The sequence below is a fragment of the Trachypithecus francoisi genome, unplaced genomic scaffold (genome assembly GCF_009764315.1).
Source record: "Trachypithecus francoisi isolate TF-2019V2 unplaced genomic scaffold, Tfra_2.0 Lachesis_group0, whole genome shotgun sequence".
In the NCBI taxonomy this organism is placed as follows: Eukaryota; Metazoa; Chordata; class Mammalia; order Primates; family Cercopithecidae; genus Trachypithecus; species Trachypithecus francoisi.
The window spans coordinates 25,412,914-25,431,950 of NW_022681453.1; the positions used below are offsets into that span (position 1 = coordinate 25,412,914).

The window sequence follows — 19,037 nt, forward strand, 5'->3', positions numbered from 1 at the left end:
AATTAGAATATTCTTGGTACTTGAGGATTCTAAGGAAAGGAGGAAGACAGAAGAACATAATGCCTATTACATAATAGGTATTCAATAAATATATGTTGTCTGAATAAAAGAACTCTAGGGAGCACACATATTTCAAGTATGGGTGAATGAAGACAAGCAAGTACAAGAGAGGAAGACTGATAGGGAGAGAACCAGGAGGGGAGAGTGGTATGCTGTGAACTGATCAAAGACTAATGGCTAAGCTAATAACAAACAATTGTCTGCCCTTCCTCCATGTGGTAAGCTTTCTCTGCTGTGCTTAGTTTAGTTACTGTACCATACTTAGTTATGTACAGAATTCTGTTTTCAATATGCCTTTTTTTTTTTTTTTTGAGACAGTCTCTGTCGCCCAGGCTGGAGTACAGTTGTGTGATCTTGGCTCACAGCAACCTCCACCTCCCAGGGTGAAGCTATTCTCATGCCTCAGCCTCCCCAGTAGCTGGAATTACAGGCATGTACCACTGCACCCAGCTAATTTTTTTCCATTTTTATAGAGACAGGGTTTTACCATGTTGACCAGGCTGCTCTTAAACTCCTGGCCTCAAGTGATCTTCCTGCCTCAGCCTCCCAAAGTGCTAGGATTACAGGTATGAGCCACCACACCTAGCCTCAATGTGCATTTTGTAAATTATGTGGTTGGAAGTTAAACAGGAAAATTCGGCTAACCAATATGTTGAAGGATTTCTAAAAGATCAGAAACAGGAACATCAATGCTCAATTGCTTGTGATACACCTTTTCCTCGGGTAGGCTCTTCTCCACAGCTCCTACTGAAGATAATACAAAATTAAGTAAATAATAGCAGATTATTTACTTAATTATTTAAATCTTTTCATTCAAAGGTGAAGTATGAAGTAACGGAAGATGTGTACACGTCTAGAAAGAAACAACACCAGACCATGATGCATTATTTTTGTGCATTAAATACTCTTCAGTACAAGAAGAAAATAGCATTGTTAGAACCTCTACTTGGGTACATGCAAGCTCAGGTAAATACTATACTGTATTTTGGATTATAACTGTCCTAAAAGCTTTATATTAAGCTTGATATTTACATTAAGTATAAAGATATTATAAACTATTTTCAACATCCTTGTTCATGTCTGTGTTTTAAGAAGTAATTTTAAAAAATGTCATCAGACTATTATTTTAAGGAAGTTAGGCAGAATGGTTTTCCTTGCAAATGAAGATTTCAAATATTTTAGGGTAAATGAAACCACTTGTTCACCATAGCTGGGGACTGAGAACAGAAAGCTAAATGAATCTCAGAGTTACACCTATTGCTGGAGCTTCACCTAAACACTTGCTTCATAATAGATCTGAAAGAGAATGAACAGGCTTGAGTTTATCCCATATTCCTTGCATACTTCCTGAGTTAAAAATAATAGATGAACTCCAGCGTGCCCCAAGAGTACATCAGGAAGGGGGCTAGAAATTTATTTTGGGTAGTATAAGACAAAGTGTCAGTCTCCTAAAAATTAAGAGTTTAAAGAAAATTGAGGCCAGGCGCGGTGCCTCATGCCTATAATCGAGCACTTTGGTAGGCCGAGGTAGGAGAATCACTTGAGTCCAGGAGTTTGAGACTGGCCTTAGCAATGTAGGGAGACCCCATCTCTACAAAAAATGAAAAAATTAGTTGGGCTTGGTAGCATGCCTCAGTGGTCCCATCAACTTGGGAGGCTGAGATGGAAGGATCCCTCGAGCCTAGGAGGCTGAGGCTGCAGTGAGGTGTTATTGTGCAGTCTGGATGACAAAGCGAGACCCTGTTTCAAGAAAAAAAAAAAAAAATTTGAATCTATTTAAGTAAAAGAGTACTTTACTGATTATTCCTCAGATAGAAAACTTATCTTGTAAACATGAAATACTTTATATAATTTATTGGAAATACTTTAAAATTTATTTTCCAATTTTAAAAGATTGTTAACCATACATATGTATTACTTGTTCCAATTCAAAAAATATAAAAGGATATGTAGTGGAATTTAAGTCTAACTTCCTTAATGGCTCCATGTGCAGTAGAAATCACAAACTACAATATATTTTTACACAAATGGGAATATTCCTTTGTTTTTTTACTTAACCATGTATCTTAGAGATTGTTTATATGATTTACTTTAAGTATTGCTTAATGTATTTTTGTATTGTTCAATTCCCCCCACTCCCTGCTCTCCAGATAAGTTTCTTTAAGATGGGTTCTGAAAATCTTAATGAACAACTGGAAGAATTTTTAGCTAATATTGGAACAAGCGTTCAGAAGTAAGTATTTTTTTCCTTAAAATTGAAAATGAAATGATGTGAATGATAGCTTAACAGCTCAATGATATAATGTAAAGATATTTATCACTTAATTTCCTGAGGGAATATTTTCCCTGCCATGAGAGTTTCTTATGTGGTCCATGGTTACTTCTTGTTTTTTTTTTTTTTTTTTTTTAAATCTCTTTTTTCCATAGATTGTGAACTTCGAATTTCTTAATGGTGATAATTTGATTCTAAACTCAGTTTTATGTCTGAATATAACAGACACATAATAGTAATTCCCCATAAGTGAAATTATCTTTAAACTTGAAATTGTGGGAGTTTAATGGGAGATTACTAAATATTGTTTCCAAGCCATGAAAGCTTAGAGAGAGAGAGAAAGCAGTTCTCATCAGGTTCAAAATGCTGAGCAGTATATGTGGTCTGTCCGCAGTATGGAGAGAGATGAAAGTGATTGTTGTTTTAAAGGCACAGGACCTCTGTTTTAAAGGCGCAGTTTGAAAATTACGCCAAAAGCAGGGATTCAGTGGGACTTCATTCATTTTTTGAATTTAGTATTGTTTCCAAAATACCTAAGTTTCAAATAAACCGTAAACCTGTTTTAAAATGTATTCGTGTTGTTTTAACCACGCATACCACATTTCCTCTCTTTAAGAAAACATACCCAAAACAAATATGCAGGTAAACATGATTGGTAAGGAGTTCTATATTGGTTGTGATTTGTAGTAAATAATCTGTTCTGTGTCAGTGTTCGCAGGGAAATGGACAGTGATATAGAGACCATGCAACAGACAATAGAGGATTTGGAAGTAGCCAGTGATCCCTTATATGTGCCTGACCCAGACCCCACCAAATTTCCTGTTAATCGAAATTTAACCCGAAAGGCTGGATACCTTAATGCTAGGAAGTAAGAAAACTACTGTTATTTTTGTATATTGTATATCATGTAAGACAATACCAAATGAATATAATAAATAATTGATGTCTGTCATATTGTTTTGATTTTTATTAAAGGTTGAAACCCTTTAGAGGTGTTAGTATTATGTGAACTTTTTGACAGATGAGGTACGTGAATACTTTTCAGAAGTAAAATCCTACCTAGATATTTATTGAATAATGTAGAATGATAAAAGAAGTGAAACCAAGGCTGGGTGTGGTGGCTCACACCTGTGATCCCAGCACTTTGTGGGAGACCAAGGTGGGTGGATCACCTGAGGTCAGGAGTTCGAGACCAGCCTGGCCAACATGGTGGAGCTCCACCTCTACTAAAAATACAAAAATTAGACGAGCATGGTGGCTTATGCCTGTAATCCCAGCTACTCAGGAGGCTGAGGCACAAGAATCACTTGAACCTGGGAGGCAGAGGTTGCGGTGACCCGAGATCGCGCCACTGCACTCCAGCCTGGGGGACAGAGTAAGACTCTGTCTCAAAAAAAAAATGAAGTGAAATTAATTTGAGTTTGAGTAAATATTCACATATGGTATCATCATATGAGAATGCTGTGAAATATCATTTATCATACTTTAATATATTTGTAATTATGGCACCAAGTCAAATGTTAGTTTTTACCTGATGTTAGGATGAAGCAGGTTAACCCTAGAAATAAAATAAATTATATTGTTTTGAATTTACTCCCTTGGAAGTTGAACTATAACCTGTATTTTATGGATCGTTATTATAACAGCCACAGTTTGATAATTTCCAGCCTTGTTTTGGAAACTGTATACACATTCACAAAAGTGAGTCAACATACATGAATTTATTTTAGAGACTGAAAGCATATTTATATTTATTTTCTTGGCATCTTGGTGCCTTTTCGGAAACCAGTTCTTTGTAACATGCTTTATCTTGTGTCTAGCTGATGATGAGATTTCAGGTATGTTGTTATTAAAGAGTGAATGTGCTTTCTTCATTTAGTAAAACAGGCTTGGTGTCATCTACCTGGGACAGACAGTTTTACTTCACGCAGGGTGGAAATTTAATGAGTCAGGCCCGTGGGGATGTAGCAGGAGGCCTGGCCATGGACATAGACAACTGTTCAGTGATGGCTGTGGACTGTGAAGACAGACGATATTGTTTTCAGATCACCTCTTTCGATGGAAAAAAGTTAGTATTTTTTTCTACTACTAATAATCTATAATATTTTAAACTTCTGAAATGTGGGATAATTCCTTTTTGTTTAGAAATTTTATGGACATTTTAGGTTCATATGTATTAAGATAAATTGCTTTTTAATCTTGTAGAAATATACTGAATTTGGCTGGGCGCGGTGGCTCAAGCCTGTAATCCCAGCACTTTGGGAGGCCGAGACGGGCAGATCACGAGGTCAGGAGATCAAGACCATCCTGGCTAACATGGTGGAACCCTGTCTCTACTAAAAAAAAAAAATACAAAAAACTAGCCGGGCGAGGTGGCGGGTGCCTGTAGTCCCAGCTACTCGGGAGGCTGAGGCAGGAGAATGGCGTAAACCTGGGAGGCAGAGCTTGCAGTGAGCTGAGATCCGGCCACTGCACTCCAACCTGGACGACAGAGCGAGACTCCGTCTCCAAAAAAAAAAAAAAAAAAAAAAAGAAATATATTGAATTTTTGTTTCTGACTTGGTTAAATGGTTTGTTGATATTTTGAGGTTGTCCAAGCAATGTCATATAGTAAAGACCTGTGATTTCATGTTAGGGAACTGGAACTGAAAATCCTGCATAGTATCGGGGAAGACAGAACAATGGAAAGTTGTTTCCAGTTCTTTCCAGTTAATGGAAAGAGTCCTAAACCTGGAGTCAGAAAGTTCAAATTCTGGATCCATTACTTACTCTATGGTCTCAGACAGTAGAGTAATGTCTGTAAGCCCTCTCAGCTCCATTTTTGTTCATGTAAAATGTGAGTGGGGGGGTTGTAATCCCTACTTCGTAAATTGTTGTGAGGAACAGAAATTCTAACATATGTAATGTGACTGACATATAGTAGGTGCTAACAACAGTGTTATTTTAAAATGTTAATCAAATATTTCTGATCAGATTATTTTTCCATTAATGTTTATAATACCATTTAAAAAAATTTCTATTACCTTTTTTTGAGGTGGGGTCTTACTGTGTCTCCCTGGCTGGAATGCAGTGGTGTGAACATGGCTCACTGTAGCCTCAACCTCCTGGGCTCAAGGGATCCTCCCACCTCAGGATCCCAAGTTGCTAGGATCACAGGTGCATGCCACCATGTCTGGCAATGAAAAAAATTTTTTTTTTGTAGAGATGTCTCATCATGTTGCCCAGGCTGGTCTCAAACTCCTGGGCTTAAGTGGTCCTCCTGCGCTAGCCTCCCAAAGTGCTAGGATTATAGGCCTGAGCCACCACGCCCAAGCTTCTATTACTTTTGCATTAAATGAGAATCTTTAAAGTAGCATTTAAAAGAAATTTTCAGAAAGCATGGAAAGTTTAAAAAGGAGTATGAAAAAATTCTACTGTCTTATTAATCGAAAGCAACAATTAACTTTTTTGTCCATTGCCTTCCAATTTTTAACCTAAGTACATTTTTAAAATAGTTGAAGAAATACTGTAATTTGGATTTGTAGCCACCTATTAAAAACATGTTATAATGGCTATTCTATAATCTATTTAAGGACATACATTATAATTTAAACATTTTCCTAATGACAGATGTTTAGACTATCTGCCATTTTTCCCCTACTCAATTAAAATACTGCTTTTAACCTTTGAACTTTCTTTTTTTTTTAATGACTAAAATATTTATTTTAGTATTGTTTATAAGAGTGGAAATTTGCAAACATTTTAAAATAAGTGATTAAGTAATCTGATATCTTAATTTAATATTCAGGAGCAGCCTCTGGGTTCCCTGAAAGGCATTTTTTCCCCTGTATTTATGCATATTAAGACATTATAAAAATAAATAAATTTGACCTTTACCCCTGAAAAAAAGATACTATAGGCCAGGCTTGGTGGCTCATGCTTGTAATCCCAGCTCTTTGGGAGGCCAAGTGGGTGGATCACCTGAGGTCAGGAGTTTGAGACCAGCCTGGCCAACATGGTGAAACCCAGTCTCTACTAAAAATACAAAAATTAGCTGGGCATGGTAGCAGGTGCCTGTAATCCTACCTACTTGGGAGGCTGACGCAGGGAGAATTGCTTGAACCCAGGAGGCAGAGGTTGCAGTGAGCCGAGATCGCGCCACTGCATTCCAACCTGGACAACAGAGTGAGACTTTGTCTCAAAAAAAAAAAAAAGATATTATAGCTCACTATCCTTTATCAAAATTGTTGTTTAATTTCACATTCCTTCTACAAACATACAATGAATGCCAATATTGTGTGGATTTATCCCACTAGATATTGGGAATCACTGTATTCATTTATCAAAATTGCCAACTTGTTAACATGTTACTTACTATAAGTACTTACTTTTTGTTTAATGCTTACCTGATTTCTCCTTTCATATTCCTGGTGTGATGCAAAATTAGTAAAAATTATTATTTTCTCTAACTCTAATATTATATCTATAGAAAAGTGAATTAATGATATGTTAATGATTAACATTGAAGTATTTGATTTAATATTAAAGGAGAAATAAGTAAAGTTTTTGCTGTTAGGATTATTGATGCATGTTTGAAATATATATGATAAGTTCATAATATATAGGAAATGTATATGGTAAGTTTAAATGTATTGCCTTCACTGAAATGTAACTTTGTCATGGTCTGTCTTCTGAGGATCAGTACCTGTTTCCTTTTTAGTACATCTTGGGATAGGTGGCCAAAGTCAGAGTTGTTAAAGTCTGCATCCTGATACCTCTGGTGGTCTCCTTTTCCTAAGATACTGTTGGTTGTGTTTTGTTTTTGTTCTTTTAATACCGATTGGTTTTTATATATGCCTTTACCTTTAAAGATTAAAAAGTTCTCTCAGATTATGTTGAAAATACTTTTTTAAACAGTTGAGGCTTAAATGTCTCTTCTCTTCCAGATCTTCAATTTTGCAAGCAGAGAGTAAAAAAGATCATGAAGAGGTAAGATTTTACCTAGTTCATTTCTTCATTGACATTTAAAAATATTTCTCTGATGACAAAACATTTATTAATATGTTCATTGTAGAAATTTTGGAAAATCCTAGTTAATTAAAAATCTTTCTTTTTCTTTTTTTGGTAAAGGTCTATTGTCCTTGAGCAATATTCTTGTTTCTCACAGAATTTTGTAGTGGGAGGGACCTTAGAGATCATCTCTGCTATTTTAAAGACTCAGATTGAGAAATGACCTTGTGACTGTTGCTGTCTGGCAGGCTGTTAGTATCATGAGGTGACAGTTTAATTTACTCCCTTCTCTCACCAATCCTTTGAGACACTATTTGCTGCACTAAGAACATAGTGGCAGCAGATGTGACATGGCAGGAAGCAACTAAAGCTGAAAATCTTGGAGAAATGAAAGATAGAAAAACAAAAATTTGGGAGTCTGTTCTTCCTCATGAGCCTTTTATTTTTGACTCCATTTTTACTCCTAGTATATCAGATATGGAAGGTAAGGTATTAGCAATAATTGATGCTTCAGACCTTTATCTTGAGAAACATTCTTCCATGAAAATATATCTTAGCTTGATTTTTTGCCTTTTAATTTGGCATTATAATTGTGTTGGTAAAAGATAAAAGTTGGAAATGCTATAGAGATCTACCTTTATTCTTACGGAAAAGAGTAATATTAAAACTTGCTTTTGGTCTCTGAGGAACACACACAAATGTCTCTGTTCGCTGCATAATTTACCAAACGAAATATTTGTTTAGATTAGTGAGGCTCATCAGGCACTTCAATCCTCGAGAGTGAAGCAGCAGATGTAGAGCAGAGACTGTTTTCTATGCTAATTATTTATAAACTTGACAGAAGGGAGGCATGTAAAATATATTCACCCAAGAATATATTTGTCTTTTAAGTTCTTTTTGCATTTGTGTTTATGATACCTGAGTTCACACCATCTTGTTTGGTGGGGATTAGGAGGGGAAGTGATATAAAAAGATAAATATAGATTATTAAGTATAATTTAACATGATTGCTGTATTTTTTTATTTTCTTATATGAATTAAACTTGAGATTCTTATATAAATCTACTGAATGTTTTCATATATTTAAGTAATAAAAATATTGAATGTTCTTTTATACATATTTATATATACGCACCCTCTTTATGAAATGTTTTCTTATAAGGAAGATAAATGTATTACTTCTAATGAAACATCTGTTGCAGTTGAGTATTGAACATTTGCCTTTACAAGAGAAGCTTTGCAGATAATTATATTTTTCTGTTTTTTCCTCTTGCAGTGGATCTGTACAATAAACAACATATCTAAACAAATATACTTAAGTGAAAATCCAGAGGTAATATTTTTATTTTATGTCACCCAGATCTAACAAAATTGAGTAATTTTGTGGCTTACATGTTTTTATTAATTCATAATTTCTCATAATTTTTTAATTTGGCCTTGAATGGGTAGCTTTTTTTTTTTTTTTTTTTTTTGGAGACAGAGTCTCACCCTGTTGCCCAGGCCGGAGTGCAGTGGCCTGATCTTTGTTCACTGCAGTCTCCACCTCCCAAGTTCAAATGATTTCTCCTGCCTCAGCCTCCCCAGTAGCTGAGATTACAGGTGTGTGCCACCACACCCAGCTAATTTTTGTATTTTTAGTAGAGACACGATTTGATCATGTTGGCCAGGCTGGTCTCGAACTCCTGTCCTCAGGTGATCTGGCCGTCTTGGCCTCCCAAAGTGCTGGGATTATAGGTGTGAGCCACTACGCCTGGCCTGAATGAGTAGCTTTAATGTGCCATGTATGTAATGAGTGGTCTTCCTAGAACAATAAATTATTTCAAAAGATACTCAACTCAAGTCAACCAACAAATATTTATTGGGTGTTGACTATTTAACTCTATGTTGAACACCATGAAGAAAGGAAATACAGAAGAAATTTGAGCCATGGTCTCTGCCCTCTAGGAGCCTATCTGTATGGAGAGACAAAATTAAAACTTTAGGTGACATTTCAGATAAAACAGGATGTAATTGAAAGCATATGGTGATGACTAAAGGCTTAAGTTTTGAGAATAGTTTTGAGAATATTAAGATCAGTGTGGACTTTAGAGAAAACTCTGTGGAGATGGTGGAAACTTGAGTTGGGTAGGATTTGTTTGTGTTTTGAGGAAAAGAAGACACAGTGCAGATAAGAGAATAAGTACAAATGCAGAAATGGCAAATTTATGAAACTGTAGTATAATTAAAGATTCTTTTTTTTTTTTGGAGACAGAGTCTTGCTTTGTCACCCAGGCTGGAGTGCAGTGGCACTATCTCAGCTCACTGCAGCCTCCGCCTCCCGGGTTCAAGCGATTCTCCTGCTTCAGCCTTTTGAGTAGCTGGGACTACAGGCGCCTGCCACCTCGCCCGGCTAATTTTTTGTATTTTTTAGTAGAGATGGGGTTTCACCATGTTAGCCAGAATGGTCTCGATCTGCTGACCTCGTGATCCGCCCGTCTCGGCCTCCCAAAGTGTTGGGATTACAGGCTTGAGCCACCGCGCCCGGCCAATTTTTGTATTTTTAATAGAGACAGCGTTTTGCCATGTTGGCCAGGCTGGTCTCAAACTTCTAACTTCAGGTTATCTACCTGCCTTGGCTTCCCAAAGTGCTGGGATTACAGGCATGAGCCACCATGCCCAGCCAAGTTAAAGGTTCTTCATAGAGAATACAAAACTGAAATATGCATACAAGTCAGTTAGTGGTCTTGTTAAAATGCATAATATGATTCAGTATGTCTGGGGTGATACAGCGTGAATTCCCAGTTTTGCAAAGTATACTTTGTGTAGTAAGGATATCAAACCAGATGAACACTGAAGTGTAGATACAGCCATAGGTGCAGTCTAAACATACAGGTAGAACACAGGGGTACAGAGAATCCTGGAAGGAGTCAAGTGGGTACCGCAGTATAGTTGGAAAAGGACTTGACTCTGGGACAGGAGCTCTCTGACTTCTGCCACTCTTGGTGGGCCTGTCTGTGCTATGAGAGTCCAGGCAACTCCTGGCTGATGATTTCAGCTGAGGCTGGGAGGGCTAATTTCTTTGGGAGGCTCTTACTCTTCTAAATCGTAATCTGCTGTTGATGTAATGGTGGATTAGATGGGAGGGCTAGACTAGTTTAGTAACTGATATGAAGGATGAAAGAGATGAATAAGGTAAAGATGACTTCCAAGTTTTAAACCCAAGGGAAGAGAAGAGGAATTTGGGAAAGAAGAGTTCTGTTTTTTTCTTAATAAATTTGAGGTGCCAGATAAGAAATGCCTAGGAGGAAGTTTTGAACCATAGAAACAAAATCTCATGACCTCCAAAATACTAGTAATTATACTGTAACGTATAATGTATTATAATTATGCCTAATACAATAAATTATGAGTTTAGGCCGGGCGTGGTGGCTCACGCCTGTAATCCCAGCACTTTGGGAGGCCGAGGCGGGTGGATCACGAGGTCAGGAGATCAAGACCATCCTGGCTAACATGGTGAAACCCCATCTCTACTAAAAATACACGAAATTAGCCGTGCATGGTGGTAAGCGCCTGTAGTCCCAGCTACTCAGGAGGCTGAGGCAGGAGAATGGCGTGAACCCGGGAGGTGGAGCTTGCAGTAAGCTGAGATCACGCCACTGCACTCCAGCCTGGGTGACAAAGCAAGACTCTGTCTCAAAAAATAAATAAATAAATAAATAAATAAATTATGAGTTTAATTACGGAAAATCCGTGTTAACTATAGAGAAACATTTTGCTTTTAGTAATTTGATCTCCTGCCAATCTAGCTCTTCCTTTTTGTAAGATTATTTGGGAGCAACAAAAAATACCATTAAAATACAAATTAAATGATTTATTTTATCATCTAGGGAATACAGTGTTTGGATTTGAATAGTTTGTAATACTTATATTGTCTTTTCCTACCAATTAGCAGAACTAATTTTTAGTTAGTATTTCCTAGGTTATCCAGAATTATTTTATCTGTATTAGTGAGAATAGAAATTTTGCTCAGTTTGTGGCATTGTATTGGTGATTTTGCTAACCATAAGACACAGAAATGCAAAATTGTTTTGTTATTATTTTTTCTAATTTAAAGACCATTTTTATGGAGTAGTGCCTGTTGTCCCAACTACTCAGGAGGCTGAGGGGGAGGACTGCTTAAGCCTAGGAGATCAAGGGTGCAGTGAGCCATAATCATTGCACGCCAGCCTGGGCAGCAGAGAACCTGTTTCCCAAAAAAAAGACCATTTAAAAAACTGTGAGGCCGGGCGCGGTGGCTCAAGCCTGTAATCCCAGCACTTTGGGAGGCCGAGACGGCGGATCACGAGGTCAGGAGATCGAGACCATCCTGGCTAATACGTGAAACCCCGTCTCTACTAAAAATACAAAAAACTAGCCGGGCGACGAGGCGGGCGCCTGTAGTCCCAGCTACTCGGGAGGCTGAGGCAGGAGAATGGCGTGAACCCGGGAGGCGGAGCTTGCAGTGAGCTGAGAGCCGGCCACTGCACTCCAGCCCGGGCGGCAGAGCAAGACTCCGTCTCAAAAAAAAAAAAAAAAACTGTGAAAAAATCTACAAATTTACCATGTTAACTGTTTTTAAGTATAGAGAAATGTTAACTATATGTACATGATTAAAACAGGTCTCTAATTTAAATACCATTTTTATTCAGTCAATATTTTAAATAAAACAGTCTAAAGTATTTCTTATGAAAAGCTTTCTTATTTTCAATTTTTTGGTCTGAAAATATGACAACTTTATAAATTAATAAATAGATATTTCTGAGCATAAATATATTCTGGAAAATTGTGAAAACTTTACCAGCATAGTTATAAAATACTCATATTTTGTGAGTATTTCCTATTCCTTCTAAATTTCTTTATTCAACAAATGTATCGATTGTCCATTGTGCCAGGCAGTGGACTGGGTGCTAGCAATACAAACTTTAATTTAAAAAATCTGGTGGTTAAAAATGTAAAGAAAACAATATTTTCTTTAAAAATTTAAAGTGTGCAACACTTGGCAGGGAATTTTAAAAAATTAAAGAAAAAGCAATATCTAATAATTACATATAAGTAGAAAATCAAATTTTTGCTAGGTTATGGGAAGAGGAAATCAGTTATGTACCCTAATATTAAGATGAGGGAATATAGAACTACTTTAGTAGCTCTAATTTATATTTTAAGTGTAACCAGAAGCATTCTAACCATTCAGAGTTACATTCAAACTTTTGGTTTGCTTACTTTACTAATATTAGTCCTTTTTTAAAAAAATTAAAATAGGAAACTGCTGCACGAGTAAATCAGTCAGCTCTGGAAGCTGTCACTCCTTCCCCATCTTTCCAGCAGAGGCACGAGAGCCTGCGGCCAGCCGCAGGGTAAGTTACCACACTGTGAGTTATTTAAAGAAGGATATGGGCTATTTAAAGTATCTGTGATCTGGGATTATGTTTGTACTGAAACATAAGACTTCTCATTGACTTATAATGTTGTGTTTTCTTTTTTCATAGTTTGTTAAATATTTAATATCCAAAAGGGAAAATTAAATGCAATGCCTTCTTGTTTTATGCTTAGACAATCTCGGCCACCGACAGCTCGAACCAGCAGTTCAGGATCCTTAGGATCTGAGTCTACAAATTTGGCTGCCCTGTCTCTAGATTCCCTTGTTGCCCCAGACACCCCAATACAGTTTGACATAATTTCTCCTGTGTGTGAAGATCAGCCTGGCCAGGCAAAAGCCTTTGGCCAGGGAGGCAGGTGGGTGATAGCATCACAGGTACCTTGTGCTGTGGTCTGTAAGGCTTATAATCCCCTGTCTACATTTGAGAGTCATCTCTTATTTATCATGTACATCAGCTATGTTGTACTTTCTTTGTTTAATTATGTAACATATTGATAGTTAGGGAAGAACCATGCAGGTTTTTCTTTTATGTCTTCTGCCTCAGTTAAGGAGTTAAGATAATTTAGTTTCAAAATATTTAATTCTGTATTGCTTATTAGGTCTACTTCTTGGATATTTGCTCTTAAAATTGCAGAAGAAAGTTGATAGCCCCGTCTTTAGGTCATGACAAATTTTAAAAAATTCTTGAGGATAATACACGTGATATAGGTTTATTAGAAAATATTATCTTTTTTTTTTTTTTTTTTTTGAGATGGAGTCTCGCTCTGTCACCCAGGCTGGAGTGCAGTGGCCGGATCTCAGCTCACTGCAAGCTCCGCCTCCCGGGTTCACGCCATTCTCCTGCCTCAGCCTCCCAGGTAGCTGGGACTACAGGTGCCGCCACCTCGCCCGGCTAGTTTTTTGTAGTTTTTAGTAGAGACGGGGTTTCACCATGTTAGCCAGGATGGTCTTGATCTCCTGACCTCGCGATCCGCCGGTCTCGGCCTCCCAAAGTGCTAGGATTACAGACTTGAGCCACCGCGCCCGGCCGAAAATATTATCTTATACCAGAATAAGAAATCTTCAGGAAGTTACTAAAACATTATCACTATTATGAATTATTAATGAATCATCTTTTATTTATATAATGAATATTCTCACCAAAGCAGTTAAAATTTTTCCTTGGCTGTGGTTGAAGGAAACATGACTTAAGGCAAATCATTTATTAAGTAGAATGGACACCTAATGAATTGATCATATATTAATTTGGATATACATGGCTATGACCCACAAAAAGTCATTTACACATCACAGAAATACACTTAGCATTTGATGTAATAGGACACATACTACAGATATTAATTTCCTGTTGTCTTAATGTCAGTGTTTTTTTAGAACCACTTAGCTCTCTGCTTCCAAAACCTATTTTGTTTTGTTTTGAGATGGGGTCTCACTCTGTTGCCCAGGCTGGAGTGCAGTGTCATGATCATAGCTCACTGCAGCTTTGACCTCCTGGGCTGAAGGGATCCTCCTGCCTCACCCTCCTGAGTACCTGGGACCACAGGCGTGCACCACCACACCCAACTAATTTTTAAATTTCTTTGGTAGAGACGAGGTCTTCCTGTGTTGCCCAAGCAGATCTCAAACTCCAGGGCTCAAGCAGTCCTCCTGCCTTGGCCTCCCAAAGTGCTGAGATTACAGGTGTGAGCCACAATGCCCAGCCCTCCAAAACCTACTTTGAGTTGTACTTTTCTTCCTTCACTGTGGTGTGCCACAAGCCATGCACACTAAGGAGGAAGGTAACGTCCATCTCCAGTTCACTTTTCTTTTTGCATTGTTACTTGTGCTTTAAGCAATACAGGTTTAAAACTTGATTATAGCTAACTTGCAACATATACTTACAGAAGTAAGTAAAAACCTAAAAAGAAGTTTTTACAATTCCAGGACATTCTTGGCATTTTTCTCAAGCAGCTAAGATTGCAGTTAAATCAGTGTTCCTCTGTGCTAGCTTATTTAAATTCAAAAACTTTTGCAACATGGTTTATTATTATGTTGATTTTTTGTTGTGTATGGCTAAACTTCCAATTCATCTGTGTCTTCTAAAGTGCATGAACATTGATCAGTTAATGTGTGACAACAGAGGCCTTCATCATAGTAATTTAGTGATCAATAGTGTTTCTTAACAGGATGGGGCATTTTAGAGCTTTCTTTTTAAAATGTTAACTCTGGTTTTAATGATTAGATTCTTCTCTGTGGCTCATGGTAACTGATCATTTGTTCATATTTTTTTCTGAACTTTTTAGGCGTACAAATCCATTTGGAGAATCTGGGGGAATTATAAAATCTGAAACTGAAGGTAAGACAGATGTGCAGCATTCATATTTTAGAACTACTTCTCAGCAAACTGTGAAGAATTTATTGTTTATATTTGTTCTGCTACTAAGCTCAGTTTTAATGTTATCTTTACTTCAGAATTTCCTCTACTTATAGTACACGTGAAGCAACAGAACTTAATCTGACTTAAGATGTTGTGATTCATACAAAACTATAGACTCTCACACTTTGACCTTATAGTCAAATTCTCAGTGGCTAAGATACCTTTCAAGCTTTTCCTAACAGCTGATGTTTCACTTCTGGTACTGGAGCATAAATTTTGTTTTTCCATCACTAACTATTCATTTTAATGCTAAACTTACCGAAATGCTGTAAGAACCACCAATTGTTGTGTTTGTGTGTGTGTGTGTGTGTGTGTGTGTCAAGAGACAGGGTCTCCCTATGTTGCCTAGGCTGGTCTTGAACTCCTGGGCTCAAGGGATCCTCCTGCCTCAGCCTCCCAGAGTGCTAGGATTATAGGTGTCAACCACCACGCCTGGCCTCAGAACCACCAATTGTTGAAGCATTACTTTTAGCTATTTGAATTTTAAACCCTAATTTTCCTATAACTTGGAATACTGTAGTTAGGAGTTATTTTGCAATGTATCCCTTAGGTTGTTGAATTTTTCACTGGAAAATCTAAAAGAAGGCAATGTATTTTATTCTTTTGGAAAAGAAATATGGCATTTAAAAATATAGGCCGGGCACGGTGACTCAAGCCTGTAATCCCAGCACTTTGGGAGGCCGAGGCGGGCGGATCACGAGGTCAGGAGATCGAGACCATCCTGGCTAACACGGTGAAACCCCGTCTCTACTAAAAAAAATACAAAAAACTAGCCGGGTGAGGTGGTGGGAGCCTGTAGTCCCAGCTGCTCGGGAGGCTGAGGCAGGAGAATGGTGTAAACCCGGGAGGCGGAGCTTGCAGTGAGCTGATATCTGGCCACTGCACTCCAGCCTGGGCGACAGAGCGAGACTCCATCTCAAAAAAAATAAATAAATAAAAATATATAATACATCTTGTTCTGTTGTAGATTCTATTCTTCATCAGTTATTTATTGTCCGATTCCTTGGTTCAATGGAGGTGAAATCAGGTGACCATCCAGATGTTGTTTATGAAACTATGCGCCAAATCTTAGCTGCCCGAGCCATCCATAACATCTTTCGGATGACAGAATCGCATTTATTAGTCACTTGTGACTGTTTAAAGTAAGTAAAACCCTCCCTTAAAAAACTGTAGAAAAAACATTTACATGATTTCAGCCTAATTAAAATTTGTTTTCCAATTTTTAAATTATTATTTTAGGTTAATTGATCCACAGACACAAGTTACAAGGCTCACGGTGAGTTCTACATGATTTAAGCTTTGTTTTAGGTCTCTTTGTATATATACACATCTTACAATTTGATAATAATCCTAATCCTGTATATTCAAGTGTGATAGGATCAGCTATGATTGGTCTTTGGCTGTTGTAGTTAAGTCTGTGGCCATCTCCAAAAAGTTATCATTGAACAGTTTATGTAACTTAAAATAATTAACACAATTCTTATTGTGTTATCATTGAACATTTTATGTAACTTAAAAGAATTATCATTGAACATTTTATGTAACTTAAAAGAATTAACACAATTCTTTTTGTAATTTTTTTAACAGTTCTTTTTGACTTTGTAAAATGTGTTAATGACTAATAAAATAAATGTAATATTCAACAACCTCTTTTTCTGCTCGTTAATTCAAACCAAATATGACATTACTTGTTTCTGCATTACGAGTCTGTTAAAATAATTGGCTTTATTACAATATTTATATTTTTAGAACTTAGCTTATGAGTTTGTCACGAGTGCTGCTGTAATGACTTGTAAAATCTCATGTTTGCTTCTGATGTTTTCTGTGGCAGTTTCCATTACCTTGTGTAGTTTTGTATGCTACACACCAGGAAAATAAGCGCCTTTTTGGATTTGTTCTTCGGACATCAAGTGGGAGAAGTGAAAGTAATCTGTCATCAGTCTGCTATATATTCGAGTCAAACAATGAGGGTGAAAAGGTACATGGCTTTGCGGAATATCTCTGTCATAACCACTTACTAAGTGATTCTTACTAAGATTTAATAATTATTAAATTCTTACTAATTAAATTACTTAGTAATTACTGATTGAATTCTTTACAATTAATACAAATTTATGAGGTACATGTGAATTTTGTTACGTGTATAGAATGTACAGTAAGCAAGTCGGTATTTAGGGTGTCCATCACCCAAGTACAATACATTTTTGTTAAGTATAGTCACCCTACTCTGCTGTCAGATATTAAATATATTCCTTCTATCGTAATTTATGGTTGTACCCTTTAATCCACTTTTCTTCATCCTCCCCTTTCCTCATCACTCAGCCTTCCGAGTCTCTTATCTATCATTCCACTCTCTGCCTCCATGTGATCAATTTTTTGGCTCCCACATACAAGTGAGAACGTGTGATATTTGTCTTTTTGTGCCTGGCTTATTTCACGTAAGATAATAACCTCTAGTTCCATCCATGTTGCTGCAAATGACATGATTTCATTCTTTTTATGGCTGAATAGTACTCCACTGTGTATATGTACCACATTTTCTTTATTCATTTATCTGTTAATGAACATTTAGATTGATTTAACATATTTGCTCTTGTGAATAGTGCTACAGTAAACATGTGAGTGCAGGTATCCTTTTGATACAGATTTCTTTAATTTTGGGTAGATACCCAGTAGTGGGATTGTTAGATCGAATGGTAGTTCTATTTTTAGTTTTTGAGAGATCTCCATACTGTTTTCCATAGTGGTTGTGCTAGTTTATGTTCCCATCAATGGTGTGTGAGTTCCCCTTTTTTCTGCATTTCACCAACATCTGTTATTTTTTGTTTTTTTAGTTATAGCCATTCTGACTAGGGTAAGAATGACTCGTTGTCATTTTGATTTGGATTTCTCTAATGAATAGTGATGTTGAGCAATTTTCATATACCTGTTGCCTGTTTTTATGTCCTTTAAGAAGTACATATTTGGCCGGGCGCGGTGGCTCACGCCTGTAATCCCAGCACTTTGGGAGGCCGAGGTGGGTGGATCACGAGGTCAGGAGATCGAGACCATGGTGAAACCCCATCTCTACTAAAAATACAAAAAAAAAAAATTAGCCGGGTGAGGTGGCGGGCGCCTGTAGTCCCAGCTACCTGGGAGGCTGAGGCAGGAGCATGGTATGAACCCGGGAGGCGGAGCTTGCAGTGAGCCGAGATCGCGCCACTGCACTCCAGCCTGGGGGACAGAGCGAGACTCTGTCTCAAAAAAAAAAAAGAAGTACATATTCATATCCTCTGCATACTTTTAAATGGAATTATTTTTTTCCCTGTTGAGTTCATTGTATATTCTGGATATTAGTCCCCAGTTGGATGAACAGTTTGCAAATAATTTCTCCCATTCAACAGGTGTTCTCTTTACTCTGTTATTTCTTTGGCTGTGCAGACACTTTTTAGTTTAAGTCCCATTTGTCTATTTTTATTGCCTATACTTTTGAGGTCTTAGGCATAAAATCTTTGCCGAGACCAATGTGCAGGAGAGTTTTCCCTTCGTTTTCTTCTAGTATTTTTTTTCCTATGGAAAATAACCTTTATTTTATTTATTTATTTATTTTTGAGATGAACTCTTGCTCTGTTGCCCAGGCTGGAGTGCAGTGGCACAATCTTGGCTCACTGCAACCTCCACCTCCCGGATCAAAGTGATTCTCCTGCCTCAGCCTCCCGAGTAGCTGGGACTACAGGTGTCTGCCACCATGCCTGGCTAATTTTTTTAGTAGAGACAGGATTTCACCATGTTGGCCAGGCTGGTCTTGAACTCCTGACCTCAAGTGATCCACCTGCCTCGACCTCCCAACGTGCTGGGATTACAGGCGTGAGCTGCCATGGCTAGCTGGAAAAAAAACCTTTAATAGAACAGTTATTGAGAATATC

At 37.4% G+C, this 19,037-nt stretch overlaps 1 protein-coding gene across 3 annotated transcripts in view; it reads left to right on the forward strand.

Annotated features, from left to right (window-relative positions):
• Positions 1-19,037, forward strand: part of APPL1 (adaptor protein, phosphotyrosine interacting with PH domain and leucine zipper 1) — a 51,852-nt gene that overhangs the window by 18,805 nt on the left and 14,010 nt on the right. For all 3 annotated transcript variants that reach the window (XM_033210196.1, XM_033210197.1, XM_033210198.1), the window contains 12 exons: positions 880-1,026; positions 2,211-2,293; positions 3,042-3,200; positions 4,212-4,400; positions 7,258-7,300; positions 8,598-8,654; positions 12,599-12,693; positions 12,890-13,072; positions 14,999-15,051; positions 16,100-16,274; positions 16,372-16,408; positions 16,964-17,110. In XM_033210196.1, coding sequence (XP_033066087.1) covers positions 880-1,026; positions 2,211-2,293; positions 3,042-3,200; positions 4,212-4,400; positions 7,258-7,300; positions 8,598-8,654; positions 12,599-12,693; positions 12,890-13,072; positions 14,999-15,051; positions 16,100-16,274; positions 16,372-16,408; positions 16,964-17,110 — 1,368 coding nt within the window. The remainder of the gene's footprint in view (positions 1-879; positions 1,027-2,210; positions 2,294-3,041; positions 3,201-4,211; positions 4,401-7,257; positions 7,301-8,597; positions 8,655-12,598; positions 12,694-12,889; positions 13,073-14,998; positions 15,052-16,099; positions 16,275-16,371; positions 16,409-16,963; positions 17,111-19,037) is intronic.